Source organism: Amblyomma mixtum, chromosome 6, assembly GCF_055824585.1.
Source record: "Amblyomma mixtum isolate Tamu chromosome 6, ASM5582458v1, whole genome shotgun sequence".
NCBI lineage: Eukaryota > Metazoa > Arthropoda > Arachnida > Ixodida > Ixodidae > Amblyomma > Amblyomma mixtum.
In genome coordinates this window covers 106,617,087-106,633,925 of record NC_143017.1, presented here as the reverse complement: position 1 = coordinate 106,633,925, position 16,839 = coordinate 106,617,087, and the positions used below count along the sequence as shown (strand labels likewise).

The 16,839-nt window shown below is 45.3% G+C and overlaps 1 protein-coding gene across 6 annotated transcripts in view; it reads right to left on the bottom strand.

Moving 5' to 3' along the window:
- Nucleotides 1–7,118, bottom strand: part of LOC149339939 (glycoprotein antigen BM86-like) — a 161,290-nt gene extending 154,172 nt beyond the window's left edge. For 4 of the 6 annotated variants that reach the window (XR_016283574.1, XM_089548659.1, XM_089548658.1 and 1 more), the window contains exons 1-3: nt 6,938–7,117; nt 3,682–3,816; nt 758–871 (exon numbers count right to left, since the gene is read on the bottom strand). Coding sequence is in view for 5 of the 6 variants with exons in the window: in XM_089548659.1 (XP_089404785.1) it covers nt 758–871; nt 3,682–3,816; nt 6,938–7,031 (343 nt within the window). In the remaining variant the exon portion in view is untranslated. Of the gene's footprint in view, nt 1–757; nt 872–3,681; nt 3,817–6,937 lie in introns of all 6 variants that reach the window. The other 2 variants (XM_089548660.1, XM_089548662.1) reach the window with 1 other exon arrangement.
- Between the last annotated feature and the right edge of the window lie 9,721 nt (nt 7,119–16,839).

Below are 16,839 nucleotides of genomic sequence, written 5' to 3'. Positions count from 1 at the left end.
GTTGACTATCAGAAGCACTGGTAGTATTCAAACAGCAAACATACACTTTAATAAGCTTTTTCCATGACAGCCTCGATTATATATTATCGTACAATTTTGTTAAGGATGCAGAAAAAGTGACTTTCCAGTCGCCAAGGACAAAATTGGGACGGAATGGGTAAGCTGCATGCGTTTTATGCAAGAAAGATTCTATTCCATTGTCGGAGCAAAAGTGATGCCGACAGTATTGCCGCGCCACTTTTCAGCACCGCCTGCTGTCTAGACAGGCGAGGAGGTCACCGTTTTTAATCTAGATGCATGTCAGTCTGCTTCGTAAGATCTGTAGCGCTCCTGCTTAGCGAGAGCGCCAAAAGACGTCGCAAGAGCAGTGAATCACGCTTAGGGACATGGTATACATCTATTTTGCTCCCGACACCGCGCTATATATTTATGTCCTTTCTACCGATCTTTCTCGAGGCATCTCAAATAATGCAGAAAACTGAACTGTATGTAAATTTTTACGTATTGTCTTAAAACATAGGACACTCAGAGTGGCGATGAACCTTTACGAAAAAATGAAACATCCTGCTTAAACACATCCTTTCAGTCAATGGAAAAAAGCTCCTAATCCCACTCGCAACCACAAGTCTGCAAATAAAAAGACTATTCTTTCTGCAGAATCTCTCATACCCCAGATATCGCGCAGGGTTCAAGTAAAACCTGCTTTATTACGGAATTACTCGAGTGTCCTCTACAACGATACGGTTGGGAAGCTTACCTGTGCAACGGAGTGTTACGCCAATTTTATTTTCGCAGACGCATCTCGCCTGGTCAGCGCCGTTTTCTTTGCATTGACCTACAGAGCATTCTGTAGTTACGCAGCTCCTCTTATCTGCAGAAAATAAAGAAACCATTATTGAAAAAACAAACACCATGGCATAGTTTCCGAGTTAAGCCGCCTCTCATTTAGGGAAGGGAGCCACTAAGTCACCAGTAATTGCGCAGCATTTTCAGACGATTGGATGGGTCCTAGAAGGAAAACAAAATCACTGTAAAGTTTTAGTGATGTTCAGGCCGGCACTGCAAGCATACTGGAAAGACAATACCTGCGTATGACAGAAGCAATGATCATTTACCGGATATTTCAGTGCTTGACAATTTATTCTAAATATTTTTTTATTTTTAAATGTGTCGTGGCATGGGAGCAACAGGTTTATGCTTTCCAGGAACGCTGACAATATAAGAAAAGTGCTATCATTGGCCAATGTGAATAATACGTAGCGCTGACAATGCTTATCACGATTATTCGCTAAACGTGTTCCTTCTCCAGGGAAATGCGTTATTGCGGAGTATTTATAACTTTCCAAGCAGGATTTGCTGTACTGCTCTCTGGACTGTGGACTGTTGCGTTCTGAAGACGGTGCCGCTATCAGCGCGCTTGTGCCAGGCCCACGCAGCAGCCCATCAAGAAATAGGGCGCCGCCTATGGAGAGCTTCGTATAACACCAGGTGTACAAAGCATTCCAGCGAGCAATATGGTGACGCCTAGGTTGAAAAGGTCGAAAGTTACTCTTTTTTGGAATAGTGCAAGTACAGCATCTTCTTCAGCTCGGTTCTTCGAGGTACACTGGTTATGGCGGTGGACGCGCAGCAGACAGTAAGACTTGAAGGCAGCGGACGAACGACACACGTTGCAACAGAGGAGCTCAACTTTGCATTAAAATTCCAACTGCGATATAAATGCATATATGCACACACAAGTTACAGATATTTCACTTGCTCCTATAAAAACCGTATCAACATTTAACACTCAGGTACCGAAGCTGACACAGCACGTAGCTCTTGAGCTCACTGCTAGCACTTTACGGCTTCCTGAGAGCCGGGGCCTGCCTTGACGAAGCCCGATTAAGGATCGCATTATACAAAAGCAGTAGGCTGTTATAGAAACAGGCGCAAAATTTCTAGAACTTCGCGGTGGGGCTCAGAGCGAAAGTAACCATTTCCGCCCGCGTGAGGATGCAGCCCTCTCCCAAGCTTTTCTCGATTTTGCTTGAACCTTCTGTCGGTGGCCACCACATCGCTAAGGTCACTGGAAGAGGAGGGCGATGGCCATTCGCTGGGGCGCGCTGAAGGTGCGCCCGCCGTCGATTGCATTCGAGAAACGTCTTCTCGTTCTTTTTCTCCGGCTGGCGCACCGAAAACGCATGGAATTAACTACAGCGGCTTTGCATACAGTATACCTCTTGAACAACCTTCAGCGCAGGAACAACCTTCAGCGCAGAGGCTGACTTAGATTAACGCAAGGAAGTTTAACCCACTACAAGGGCTCTTAAAGAATTTTATTTCATAATACAGATAACTCAAGGCACATATTGCGTACTTAGCCATTTTGACAAAATGCAGTAATTAACGGCTGCGCTTTTGTATTACGAATTACCGACGTCAAAACTGGACGAGTTCCTTCGTAATTTTACGCACTTTCTTTGGAACAAACTCTTGCTTGGCGCCAAAGGCTTTCAACATCTATAGACACATAAGAGCGATTCTTGCCGAGATACTCGTGGAATTGTCCTCGAAAGCAGGTTCTTCATGTATTTCTTTCTGAGACTTATGTTTAAGTGAACTTCGCCTGGTTTTTTTTTTCACACTTATTTGCTTACTATCGTGATAGAAGTGCGTTGCATGCCAATGCTCACTTGCTGTAAAGGAGGTGAGAACCTTATCAAGCGTTAATCGCTTTTATTCTCACACCCTCATCAACGCACGGTGACGGAAATAAATTATTATTATTATTAATATTATTAATAGAACCCGGGCTGCCGGCGTGCCAGACGGGGACGCTGCCACTCCGCCACGACACTTCAACCGCCTGTGGGAAAGTGTCACAAATGAAGGTGTGAGAATTTATAAAGGAAATGACTTTATAATGACGTAAGCTTCCAGAAAATCAGGCCTACAGGTAGCGCCTCGCAAGGCTAATGCATCTTTCTTTTCCAAGAGAGGCGAAGAAACATCGACTGCTTAAGGCAGGCTTCATATCACTGTGTACGACACGCTGTTCAGATGAGTCTGAGCAGGCAGGGTATAGTGAACTCATGACAGAAAGAAAAACAGGGACGCTGACTAAATGTTGTGGACGCCGGAATGTCTAAACCCTTTCTAACAACAACATTTAGGCAGCGTTCCTGTTTTCCTTTTTGGCATGAATTTACGTCCTCAGCAGACGAGATGTCGTCAAACGTTATATTTTACGAGTATAGTCAACTTCATATTGCAAAAAGTACCATTCTCGCCACTGGAACGTACTATAGATAGCACCTGATCATAGAGCTTCAATGGGTGACCAGGTGTCCACGGATTCGCTTGGTCCAAATGTTGCACACGTTTCTGAAGCTTGAAACAGGCCTGTATTGATTGTCAGTTCCTAGATGCAAATTATTCAGTTAAAGTAGCCCTCAGATTTACGATTGGAATCGAACTGCAGCGACTTTGTTTTTTTTTATAAAAAAAACGAAGCTACTTTTTATCGATTGTATTCTGTAGCATTTTTGTCAACATGGCATGTTCTTTCTTTTTCGCTAGAAGGTACGACTGTAGACAGCAAAATTTTAGCAGTAATTTTCTCTGTGCATGCTGAATTCTGATCCCTTTTAGAGCCTTGAAATTAGTATGTAAGAGAACAACGGAGGAAAAGGAACTTACATTGGCACATCTTTTGGGTGGCATCGAAGTACATGTTGTCCCGCTCGCATTTGCAGGTGAACGTTCCATTCACGTCCAGCGAAGCGTTGCATTTTGCACCCTTGCAAAATTCGTCTCCGAACCGACTGCAAATATCTTTAAGAATATGGAATAGCAGACAGTTAGTGAGGCGTGAATTAATGGGATGAAATTAGGTGCATTAGAATAAAAGAAGGAGCCTGCAAATTCAGAGAAACAATTTGTCTACAAACACTTTTTTATCCCATTGGACAAAACTACCGCACAACTGTGCTGATACCCGTTGGTCCCCATTTAGAAACTGCAAAAAAGAAGAGTTTCATAGAACCCACAATTTAAGTGCTTCTCAAAAATAATCTTAATTTAAAGTCTACATCTGTTTCGCAATCTTCAACGCTGCTGCTGTGTTGTAGCCAGACCTCTTTGAAATACAGTTCTTGCCTGAGGGCCCAAGTTACCGCATAATTCTTCAAAGGTAGTTGTCACAGCTCTGTTTTGATGGTAAGGAGGAAGGCTGTCATTCAGCCTTAATAAGCACGAACATATTTCTTAGGAATTTAACGCATGTCTTTGTTTCAAGACCAAATTTAGCTTTTTGTTCAAAATTTTTCTTATAAATTATTCCTGACCGCATTCCACTTGACGGTTACAAACAAAGACTTGAATTAATGAGGGGCGCATTCTATGAACGAAATACCGTTTGATGATTTCTTCCTACGGTGTTTTTGTATAGCACATATAACCTTAGCAAAAAAAGCCTAGCCGAAGGGATTTGCTTCAAAGCTATATGGTAGGTCTCTGGCAGCAGCCGTAGCAGTCCTAACATTTAGAGGCGTGAGGTGTCTCTCAGCTTCAGAAAATTTGGGACGCTTATAAGGTAAAACGAGCCAAACTTTGTGTGTCATAAACAAACCCTGTGGGCGGAGTGTTTGTTATAAAGGCTGTACGCAGTACATCTATCTATTACATTTTTATTTAGCGCAATTAAATTAGTAATAAGAATTTATATTAATTAATACAATGGTTAATAAGCAGCTTACAAAATATTAATCGATAGTATGAGATATATCTTCCCCGAAATACAATTTGAGGGTTCCTATGTACATTGTTTGCATTAGTTCCATTCGTTATGAAGATTCTAATGCGAACTCCGATAAAAAAAAATTCTGTTTGAAAAACATGGGGATGAAACTATGAGAAGCAGCCAACGAACAAATGCTTTCTACATTGCAAAAATTTCTGCAAACTTCTCTTCACTTGTTAGTGAGTATAAACGTAACTATTACTCTTTTGTTAACATGGTTATGTCCTTCCGGGTGTAATTCACAGTGGTAGGCCTATCACACTACTTTGCCATTCCCAGTGACAAGGTTCACTCTGCAAGTTCATGTGAGTAACGCAATATCCCATTTCTTCCGGAGGGCACATTTCTGATGAGAACCTATGAAATAAATGTGACGACAGAGGCAGGAATACGTTACGACAAAGATAGGAAATGCGTAGCAGGTGGCTTGCTCATCTTCCTTTTCATCATTCTTCAGAAGATTATTTCCACCAGCCAGTTCTGAAGCGAACCCTTCTATAGCTCTCGGCGGCTTACCCAAAAAACACGAGTGCGATCCCGGCCGTTGCGGTCGCAATTCGATCAAGGCGAAATGCGACAGGCCCGTGATCAGCCCCCATTATCATCAGCCTGACTACGCCCACTGCAGAGCAAAGGCCTCTCCCGTGACTCTCCAATAAACCTTGTCCTCCTGGTGGTAGAATTTATGCGGAGCCTCCACTACGGCGTCCCTCATAGCCTTAGTCGTTTGGGACGTTAAACCCCTTAAACCATAAACCAAACCAACAACACTGCTTATTTCCGGCCCATCCCGGTAACATCCTGACTGACCAGCTAGTGAACGCAGTAGCTTACGTTTGCTGCATAATAACGCGATTTGGGTGCTATTTTTCCCTGAGAAACACCCCAACAGAAGCATAACTTCATATCCGTAATGAACCAGACGATAATGCGGCAAAATAGTCCTAGGGTCCTGAATATAGGCACCATTAGACGGGAGCGTCCTCTCCTGAGCCCGGGTGGCAAGACCGTACAATGTGTGCTACACTCTCCCTCTCCCCTCCCCCGTTGCGCAACGTAATTTGGCGCAGCTGGCCACGGCTCAAATCGCCCTAGACTTGGGTTTCCGAAGCTCAGCATTGTGCCTAAATTTTTCAGGTGGTCGTGAGAAATTCCAGGCTATTTTTTGGCGTAAGCAGTAGCTTTCTCTAGGAGTTCTACGCGAACTCTCAGCGTCTCATAACTCCCTCGGTGCACTCCCATTTGATGCCTCCAAAAGGTTGCTTGTAAAATTGCCAGTTCTTTCCCGTACCAGGCACGAGTCCAACAACAAAATGGGACTTCACTGGACCAAGCTGAGAAGAGCTATGCAGTCAGAGAGACGGAATGTTTTCTGATACGTACTGTGCAGCATTCACAGAAAGTGAATAAAAAAAAAATCTTTCAGCGAACTTTCCTTCGAAGCCAAGACATCCTGAGCACAGTGAGGTTTCAGCGATTTCCAGTTTTCTAAGGTCCGCTTGATCTTGTTTTTCAAGGGGGTTTGATTTGCCAGCACACCGCCATTTTAGGCCAGTTTTATAAGACAACTTTGCTTATTTCTTCTTTCGTTAATCATTGTGCCCATATGTACGGCTGTCCCAATGAACAATTAAGGGCACGCAGAACGAGGAAATTTCATTTGTGGTTCGAAGGGTACCTGTGCCACGCGCAATGCTCGCTTTGGTATGAGGTCACTTGTTACGAGGCCCCTAGGAAAAGTCTAAATGTCTAATTAAGGTTAGCTGAAGTTTCGACTAGCTAAACGTTCAGACAGTGACATACTAAGGCGTTCATAAAATTGCTTCCTTTCGAAGCATGCACAATGAAGTTTTGCTTCCATCGTTCCCCACAGACCACTGACCGCTACATCGGCAAATCACCAGGTATTCAGCCGAATGAGCTTGCAGAGCACGGTCTGCGGGTCTTTTATAACCTGCCGCTGAAAACACTGTTTAACGTTCCTGTTGCAATGCTGACGATCGTGCCAAATCGTGCTTAGTTGTTGCCCTCCTTTGGTGCGTCGCTTCTTTTTTTTTACGTCAAAATTTCGAAATATCTCATATATATTGCGGTGCAGTTTAGTGCTTTCTTGTTCCCGAAAAGAGCCAGTCCTCGCAGTTCCTCCCAACTCACCTTCTTGTGGCGCTATCTCCGTTGTAGTTTCATCTCCTGCGGTTTTCCCAATGAGCAAAGCGCCCACGACAAACACGACGAAGGGAAGCCCCATCTCCGAGGCAGAGATCCGCAGCGAATAGCACGCCCTTGTCGACTGCTTAGAGAGCCCGTTTTGTCTCTCCGCATGTGACACGCACTGGCGTAATCATCGAGTGCGTCAGGAACATATCGCTTTTGTTATCTCCGATATCGTTCTCATACGGGTCGTATCAACGCGCGTCATAGAGCACATTGCGCTTGCTCCGGGGAAATGCACGCGTGCACCGTCGCCGCCCCACTCCGCAGATAACGGGACCTGCGAATCGATTGCACAGGGCTTTATTGCTACGTGGGTTTAGGTCATCGGGCAAAGGGCTAGTTGTAGCTCACAGGCAGTGCTTTTTCGATACTGTTGCTTATCATCTCAGCGCATTTTATTCTGCTGCTTTTTCGTGGGCGCATTCCCTGTCGACGACGCAGTACCTTCAGTTGAGTGCTGACATGCTCGGACCGCGTACAGTACAACCAGCAGTACGCAACTAAAGGTTTTGTGCAGCTGCCCATAAGTGCAGGTTTAAGAAACGTTTGAGATCACTGCGGCACCCGCATTGGAGAAATGTGTAAGCGCCTATGCACCCCCCCCCCCCCCCCGGAATTTTTCATGACGTCACGTCACACTTTGTGACGTCACACCACGTCGACATAACGCTCTTTTTCATTTTTTCATTTCACGTCCACAAATCACAGGACCGGAAGTCTCAAACCGAAACCAGAAGTCGGCTGGCGGCTATCTTGAACAACAATTACCCACTTAGTTGGCTCTAATTAAGTACCTAATTAAACCACATCGACCATTTTGGTACTGGTTCAAGTTTTTTGATGCTCTATTGCACTTTTACAGTGCAGACAAGTTCCCGTTCCACAGCGTTGTTTCGATTAAATTGGCTGTAATTAATTACGTAATTAGCTCACCTTAATCATTTTGTCACTTGCACATCCTCTGACCCGAAAGACGCGGGTTCGATCCCGGCCGCGGCGGCTAGAATTTCTTTGGAGGAGAAATTCTAGAGGCCCGTGTACTGTGCGATGTCAGTGCACGTTAAGGAACCCCAGGTGGTCGAAATTTCCGGAGCCCTCCACTACGGCGTCTCTCATAGCCTTAGTCGCTTTGGGACGTTAAACCCCAATAAACCAAACCAAACTTGCACATCCTCTTTTGATGCTCTATCCGACGATACCATTTTGTTGCGATATAACAACCAGTTCATCCGTTATAGAACCGAGATTATCTAGTCCATGCCTAAACCGCCTACACAGCCATACAGTGCTTACGCATTAAAACAAAACAATCTAAAGATCTCTTGTCTGTGATTGTCTGCTAAACCTACGGGAATATTATCTACGGCACGAAAACACGGACGATAGGAGAGAACGGCACGTACACGGGGAAGCAATATGAAACGGCACACGGGAGCGCGCGGCCTCCGCGCTTCGCGACACGCTGCCACCGAAAGCCGGCGAGAATCGGCAGCAAAGGCGTATGGCCAATACGTATGGACGGCTGCTGCTTCCGCCCATGCGCCTGGTGCCACCCGTTCTCACTGGCTGTGGACGGCAGCGCTTCGCGTAGCGCTCCCGTGTTCCCTTTTATAGGGCTTCTGCCTGTACGTCCGCTGTGTTTCCTCCGTTCAGAATGCACCAACTTGATCTACAAGAGCGAACTTTAATACCCACTGCTTGTAGTCGGCGTCGCATTCAGCTCGTCAGGTGAAACATGCCGTGCGAATATATCGAGCCACAGATTCCTAACTGTAACAGTTTTGCGTCTTCCTATTCACTCAAGAAGTATTCAAAACCTGATCGCGTTGTTATTTTCAATGTTAACCTGCTGCACTGTGCAGCGCTTTAGAGGGGACAGCAAACCCTTGCTACGAGTACGGGCTTTTTCCTTAGTCGAGAGCATGCGAGTCGTCTTTGTGTGGAAGGCATTGTGCTATAGTTGTAATGCCTTCTATGGAAACTAACTTAACACCAGTTCCTCAAGCCCCAGCATTAGTCGTGGCTAACATCGTAGCAATGAATACAGCATGTCAGCGACGCAGAGAATGGATGAACTATAGCAGAGTACTCATATTCATTGCAGTGTCATCACCGTATAGGCGCGCACGAAGAGCACGGAACACGAAGTGGTTTGCTCGTGCTTAGCGTCGCTTGTCCCCCGCTGTTCGGCTCGTTGGCTTTCTTTGTATAATATGATTATAATGAACCGTAGGCAAAGTTGCACTGATCAAGCACAGAAGACGCTGTGCTCCGACAAAATGGCTCTCGCGCAAACCCACGCACTTTGTTCTCGTAGGCTGCTCGCCCACTAGTGCGGGGCATCACCCTCTCCCTGAAAGCGGCGGCTCAACGCTGGCAACCAACACAAGAACAAAGGGGCAAAATAATATGCATTTTGGGGAGCAAAGTGTATAGACTATTGTCAAGTTGGCAACACAGGTTGGAGCCGGTTTCATGCGAACCACCTCTAAGCCGGATGTAGTGAAGGTCTCCGGGTTGTTTGTAATCATGATAATAATAATAATTAGGAAATAAATGAAAGGAATTAAGATTTGTAAATTGAAGTAAACTAAACAAATAATGTGAGATCGGTGACTGATAGAGGGAACGGGGGTAAACGTGCCATGTTTAGGATAGCTTTCGTGGCATAGAAAAATTGATTATGAGAAAGAGCTTAGGACGGCGGCAGTTTAGTGTCTGAAAGGAAAGTTTTAATGGCGAAGAGCACATTCCAGTTAGTGTGCCCAAGGGAGGACGCACCAAGAGAGAGAACTACCCCAGCTGACAAACTGAGACCTAGCTGTCGTAACGGATGCTCTAGCAGGCGCGTCCGTAAAGAGGAGAAACGGAGGCAGGTCAACAAGAAGGGATGTATCGTTTCGAGTTCGCCGCAGAACGGGCACAATGGGGGGACCGTCAGACCAGATCTATAAAGGTACAAGTTTAAGTGGGGCACGCGACAACGTAGACGCGTAAAGGAAACCTCAAACTTGCGTGATCGCCATCCTTTACTGCACCACGGGTAAAGGAGATGCCAGAATATTCGGGAGAAGAGGTCAGTGCTGATGCTGCGAATTCTTTCAAGAGCAGATACCTGCGAAACCTGGCCGCAATAATAAATGCGCTGGGCGGAAGCAGAGATATGACTAGGCCTTAGAGAGGTGCTTTCGACAGGGTATCATCAGCCTCATTCAAATGGATTCGTCTGTGCCCTGCCACTCAGACCAACGGTAACGAATACACGTGGGGTGGAATCCAGCATTTTAGCAAGCGGAGTGCCTGAGATGCTATAGACGCGGCGAGAGATGAACACAAGAATAATGAATCCGTGAGAATTATGACAGAAGACAAAAAGCTGTTTAATTTATGCAACGCCAGGACTACTGCTAGAAATTCGGCCAAATAAATAGGGGTGTAATCGTGAAGGCGGAGTGAGAATGACCAGTCAAGGGAGATGGAGAAAATGCCAACACCGGCCTTTTCTTCACAGTGTGGGCCGTCTGTCGCTATGAGCACATGAGAATTAAAGCACAGCAAGTAATTATGTAATAAACCGTTTAGCAAATGGAAAGGCATTAACTTTGCATGATTTGGGAAGATGTCATCAAAGCCAATCTGAATATATGAAGAATTGGCGCATACCAGAACGATGTCCGAAATGCGGTCGTTTAAGAGGTCATGAAGGGATTGCGCAAAACAAATCTGTGGGGTATGGAAACGAGAGCAAGTTTCATTGAAAAATGGCCTCATTTGCGTGGACCAAGAACTCCGGTTTTTTACGAGCTCCATCTAAAGTTGAACTAATGCGGACAGCATTATCTCCACTGTTGGAATGAGATAATTCTTAAAGGTCTGCTCTGAGGACATTTTTAAAAATGTCGTAATTTTATTAATGTGCACCGTGTGCTGTTAGGAGAGGTCAACTGGCACATACCTTGGAAACTGATCGGAAGGTGATCACTGTTGGAGGCATGGTCAACTGGCGCCAAAGAGGACACAGTTATTCCGGGGGAGGAAAAAGATAGGTCTAACGCTGAGCGAGACTGACCACGGACAAGTGTTGGGGGACCCGAATTGAAACAGATAAGGTTATTTACACAAGCCCAGTCCCATAAGAGTGTAACGCAGCGATCTGTTCGAAACCCCCACGAAACATGATGCGAGTTGAAGTCTCCAACAAGTAAAACTTGTTTCGTGCAACGAGAACACTATGCACGAGAACACTAGGCTATCACCGTAGCCGATCACGCCTCGTGTTAGACTGCAACACACTTGTTGTTGTTGTTGCCTTGGTGGCATGGCACATACCCACGACGGGGGATTGGCAACCCACTTGCGCTGCGCATTCCACGTCGTCGTCTTCATCAAGTTTCATCGTGCGAAGTCACGTTAGAAAAGGAAACACGATTTCAATCGTGCTTTCAGGTACCTGGCATTGGTGTCCATCTATAAAACCGTTATTTCACACAATATTTCGTGGTTAGCAAAACTAAACTGTCAGCCGTTTCTTTTCTCTTCTCCGCTTCCGTTCACTCTCGTGACCTTTGTGAAATATGCCATTTTCAGGAGTCGCACATCGTCCACTGTAACTTCGCTCATTTTCGCTCATTTGAGGAAGCCGTGGCAATAGTCTTGAGCTCTGGCTCTAAAGCGTCCAGCTGTCCACGGAAGCAGCGAAGGAGTCATCCTGCATCTCTACCAAGCGGCAAAAAGCGTGCAAAACGCGCCGTTGCCTAGAAATAAAGAACTGATCCGCAACGCACATATGCGCGCCATGTATGCAGTTTGGTTTCGTTTGGTTTAGTTTATTGGGGTTTAACGTCCCAAAGCCACTAAGGCTATGAGAAACGCCGTAGTGAAGGGCTCCGGAAATTTCGACCACCTGGGGTTCTTTAGCGTGCACTGACATCGCACAGCACACGGGCATCTAGAATTTCGCCTCCATCGAAATTCGGCCGCCGCGGCCGGGATCGAACCCGCGTCTTTCGGGTCAGCAGCCGAGCGCCGTAACCACTGAGCCACCGCTGCGGGGCCACGTATGCTGTATTCCTATAGCTGTACAGGGCATCACTGCAACTCTAGCTCAACCCCTGCAGTTGCATCATGGTATATGCTACAACAGAAGAGATGGACCCTTCATGAGGACGGTCTATTCCAGAAAGTGCTTAACACGGTGACCTTTTGCATCGCCGGTACGCAGGAAATGCTTGCCGTGATATCTGCAGATAACATTGTGGCGCAAAAAAGGATCAACCTATGTTCCCTTTGGGATAAGAACGAAGGAATGTGACGCATCTTCGAGGGTTTCGAGAGTGGCCGGCGGCCACTGAACCAAATAGACCTGATGACCTTTCACATCGTACGTGCTCTCAGGGCTAATGCAAAAGAAGTGCGTGGACTGGCTTTCCCTGAGCCGGCGCGAAACCTTCAAAGGATGACCTATACTTTACTTTCAATGCAGGGTTTGTGCGTACCTTGATTAACGTTCGGGCCAGAAAGCCCGCTTGGGGAACTAGGAACACAACCAGTTGAATTATACAATTTACATGTTTACTCCAGGTCATATTTTTATGAAAACATATACCAAGTGTTTTTATTGTGTACGTTAACTCTATGATCTTATTAAGAAGAATAATATCTGTACTTAGCACTGCACTTGAGTTCTTGGGAGCAAAAAGAATTGCATTTGACTTAGAAGGTGAGGACGGGGCCTAGTTGGTTGTGCATGATGGTTTGCGTGAAGCTCCGTCCTGGCAGTGTTCTTCCTTTCTTCTGGGCTCGTCCCGTAAAAGGTAGCAGGTAATGGGCATCATGCATCTGTCTCGTTAGCATTAATTGCTAACGAATTCGTCACACTCCAAGCATGAATGTGAAACGAAGTTTGATTAATATCATTAGCTTTATCTTGGCAGTTGAACAGCGGAAGAAAAGCGTTGTGTAATCTGCATATTAGATGTATTCTAGAAAAGGGCTGATATTATTATGTCATTATGGTAGGAATTCAAATAGAGAGGGTCCGAAGTGCTCCTTTGCGGAACTCCTGCGCTCCTACATGTATCCGATTAAACAATGACAAATTTTCTTGTATGCCGGCGGCTTGTTACGGTTATCTAGGTATGAAGTTGCTAAATTTAGTTCAATGCCTTTTATGCCACATAATAAAGCTTTCGTACGTAATGTTAAAGGATTTAACCTGTCAATTGCTTCTGAGAAGTCTCTGTGTATGCTTGGAACTGATAGTTTTTCTTCAAAGGCTATTAAAATGTATTCCTTCTGGGCACGGAGAGCACGCTCGGTAGACGTGTTTTCTAAATCACGCCTGTATAATTTAATTGTTACATAAGTTCAGGACAAAAAGGCCTGTCAATGCCTGCGTGTTCGTTGTGATGCGAGTAGCCCTCTTTATTACATTACTGGAACTATTATTGATGAGATTGTTTCACTGCGACGTTGTGTAGTAAATGGATATAGAATATCGACATTGAAATCTCTCCCTAAAAGTAATGCTAAGCCCAACTGATTTGCATATTTTAGGATTTGCTCGAGACTGGTGAAAAAGGTAACAATGCTACCATCAGCCAGACGATACATTACAGCAAATAGATATGCCTTAGGATAGCATATTATTAGTATTAAAATATAATCAACACACGTCTGTTTGTGACCCTTTTACACTTATCATTACCCTTTCCGTAGTTCCCTGGGCTAATCTTAATTAAATATCAAGCGTTTTCGTTAGCCTATTTAAGTTTCTATAGTGTAGGTGAGCACTGGCAGTATGCAACTTTGAAATTTTAAGGCGAAAGCCTTTAATGCCTCATACTGTCGTGACGAAGACGTGTTAGCAAATGTGTCCGCTATTGAGATTAGACGAAATGGTCGTGACGTAACTGCGCGCGAATTTCAAACGGGGCCAATTGTACTTTGGCTAGTAACCATGCTACCAATTAAAGGGATGGTATACTGATGCTCGAAGTAAGTGGGACTGAGTTTGGTTAATTAGTTAATTAACCAATTAGTCTAATCAACATTTTTGGCAGGACCACATAAATAAATAAAACCGAGCAGAAAATTGGTCGAGTTGGGGAATCGAACCAGGGCCTCCAGAGTGAGAGACGATCACGCAAACCACTCCGCCATGCCAGCTCGATGGTTTGGAATGAACAAAGGCGCGTCTAGTGAATACGGTGTCTTCGTTCACCCCCAACTTCCTCCGCTCCCTTACGGTGAGGTTCAGGTGTCCACCGAGATATGCGAGACAGATGCACTTCCTTTCGCCAAAAACCAATTTACCGTCGAGCAAGGCGTAGAGCCGAACGGGCGATGGAGTTTTGTGGACCCCCTGGCAGCGTTGCAAAACGCAGTCGCGTTCCACGGTTAGAGGCGAACCTTAACATCTTAACCACACATCAGTGACACAAGCAGCAAAACCACGCTTACGGCTTTCGCCTTACCGCACTTTAGGTCAACAAAGTGCCCCCTGAATTTTTTTTTTCTTGCGGGATCCTACTAACGTGCTACCCGTGTCCTGAGAGTGCCTACCAAATTCGTCAGCATTCTCAGCCTGATTAGTTCGACTCGAGGACAAATACCCCTGGAATATTCCTTCAGCTAACCCTGCCCTCTGCTAGCTGCGGCCGCAATATTCCCGGGAGCTTCCTAATCTCATCCACCTACTGCACTCTGTCTCCCCTGCTATGCTTGCCCTATCTTGATTTCCAGTGCGTTACCTTAAGGGACCCTCGGTTATCTTGCCTTCACATTACAAGTCCTACCTATGGTCATGTCTCCTCCTTGATTTCGACTAGGAAATAATCAACTGCATTTGTTCGCTGACCCATTTTACTATCTTCCTGGCAATACAGTGTGCGGGACCCATCAGCATTGTATACTAAACAGAAAGCTGGGGGGGGGGGGGGGGGGGGGGTTTACGTCTCGCAGCTACAAATGGGCTATGTGGAACCCGTAGTGGAGTGATCCAAATAAAATTAAATCACCTGTCGCTTTTTCAACGCGCGTTAACATCAAACAGCACGCAGGCGGTTTTGTATTTTGCCTCCATCAAAATGCTGTCGCTGCGGCCGAGTTCGAATATGCCACCATGGGGTCAACAGCAGAATGACGAACCCACTGGACCACCGCTGCAACTCTCACAGTGCGCTGCGTTTTTACTGCACTCACTGCAGATTCTGGGTCTTCATAGAAGCTTTCGACTATTTTGCCATCATGACTGGATGTAACGGTGTAGGCCTGTGGAACCCACAGCTGTTGAACCCACAGCGTATATTAGCAATAAACGAAACTTTAACAAAAGAACTGAAATGGCCACATTGACAAAAAAACACTAGCTCTTGGAAAGGAAATGTAAGCTAGATTTATTACTCTTGTAATAAAACAGAGCCTTTCATCTTCCAAAGTAAATAACCTGCACTAGTACACAACTTTCCGCAACAGCCGTATTTCGACGCAGGCGAAATACAAAAACACCCGTGCGCTGTGCGATGGCAGCGGAAGTTAAAAACTGAAGGTGTTTTAATTTAATCTGGAGCGCTCCACTGCCGAGTTCCATGTGGCCCATTTGCCGCTTCGCAGTGTTAAACATCACAATTTTCAATTTAGTATCGAGCCTGAACCAGGTTCGAAGCCGACCACGGCGGCCGCGTTTCGATCGGGGCGGAACGCAAAAGGCGCCCGTGTGCTGTGCGATCTCAGTGCACGTTAAAGATCCTCAGGTGGTCGAAATTATTCCGGAGACGTCCACTACGGCATCTCTGCCTCTCTTTATTCTTTCACTCCCACCTTCCTCCCTTCTCTTACGGCGCGGTTCAGGTGTCCACCGAGATATGTGAGACAGAAACATGCCATTTCCTTTCCTCAAAAACCAAATTACCAATTTTTATGCTCTACTTACCAAAAATAATGAGAAACCGAACGGACTGAGAAGCGGCGCTGCCTAGCTCCAACCCTGAGATACAGTAACGGCGGGTTTAGAGGGTCAGCATTGCAGCCGACGATTTCAATCAATCAATCAATCAATCAATCAATCAATCAATCAATCAATCAATCAATCAATCAATCAATCAATCAATCAATCAGTCAGTCAGTCAGTCAATCAATCAATCAATCACAATCAATCAATCAATCATTTCCCTGGCGAAGATTTTATTTTCTGTTCGAGCTTGAATGGTCTTTGTGTTTTATTTGTTGCTAATAGTAACTCTCATTAAGCTTAATTTCGACCACGGCTACCCTTTTGTCAGTGCTATAGAATTCCTCTCCGTCGCCAGCCATGTCCTTATTGATCCAAAATCGAAAACTTGTTCTCAACGGCCTGCAAACCTTGTATATACAGGTGTCCAAACGATGCATTCAACCAAACGATGCATCAGTTGTAAGTGCGATGTTTATGTAAATGAACATAAGTCGTGGCAAAACGTTATTCGCAATTTTCTTTTTTGGTGAGGCATGCAGCGAGCGAACATACTGGTGAAAACTTGTGCAGTCTTCCTTTGCCTCTTCATGCCCTTGAGCTCTAATCGTTTCCATAATCTCCAGACACAGCATATGGCATGCTGAACAAATTATCACTCGACAGGAACTTTATGACTATTTGACACCTATAAAACTCACCCGCCTTTTTTTGTAGAATTATGAGCAGTGCAGAACTTTCTAGATTGCTCAAGTTATGCATCGCATTCAATATACATGAATAAATCTGTTCGCTGCAAAGAATATTTATTTTGTTGCTCTGAAAGTTACGATTTCATAGTGCACAGTGAAAACAAACCTTTAAATAAGTTCAGGCTATAGCGGCAAAAATG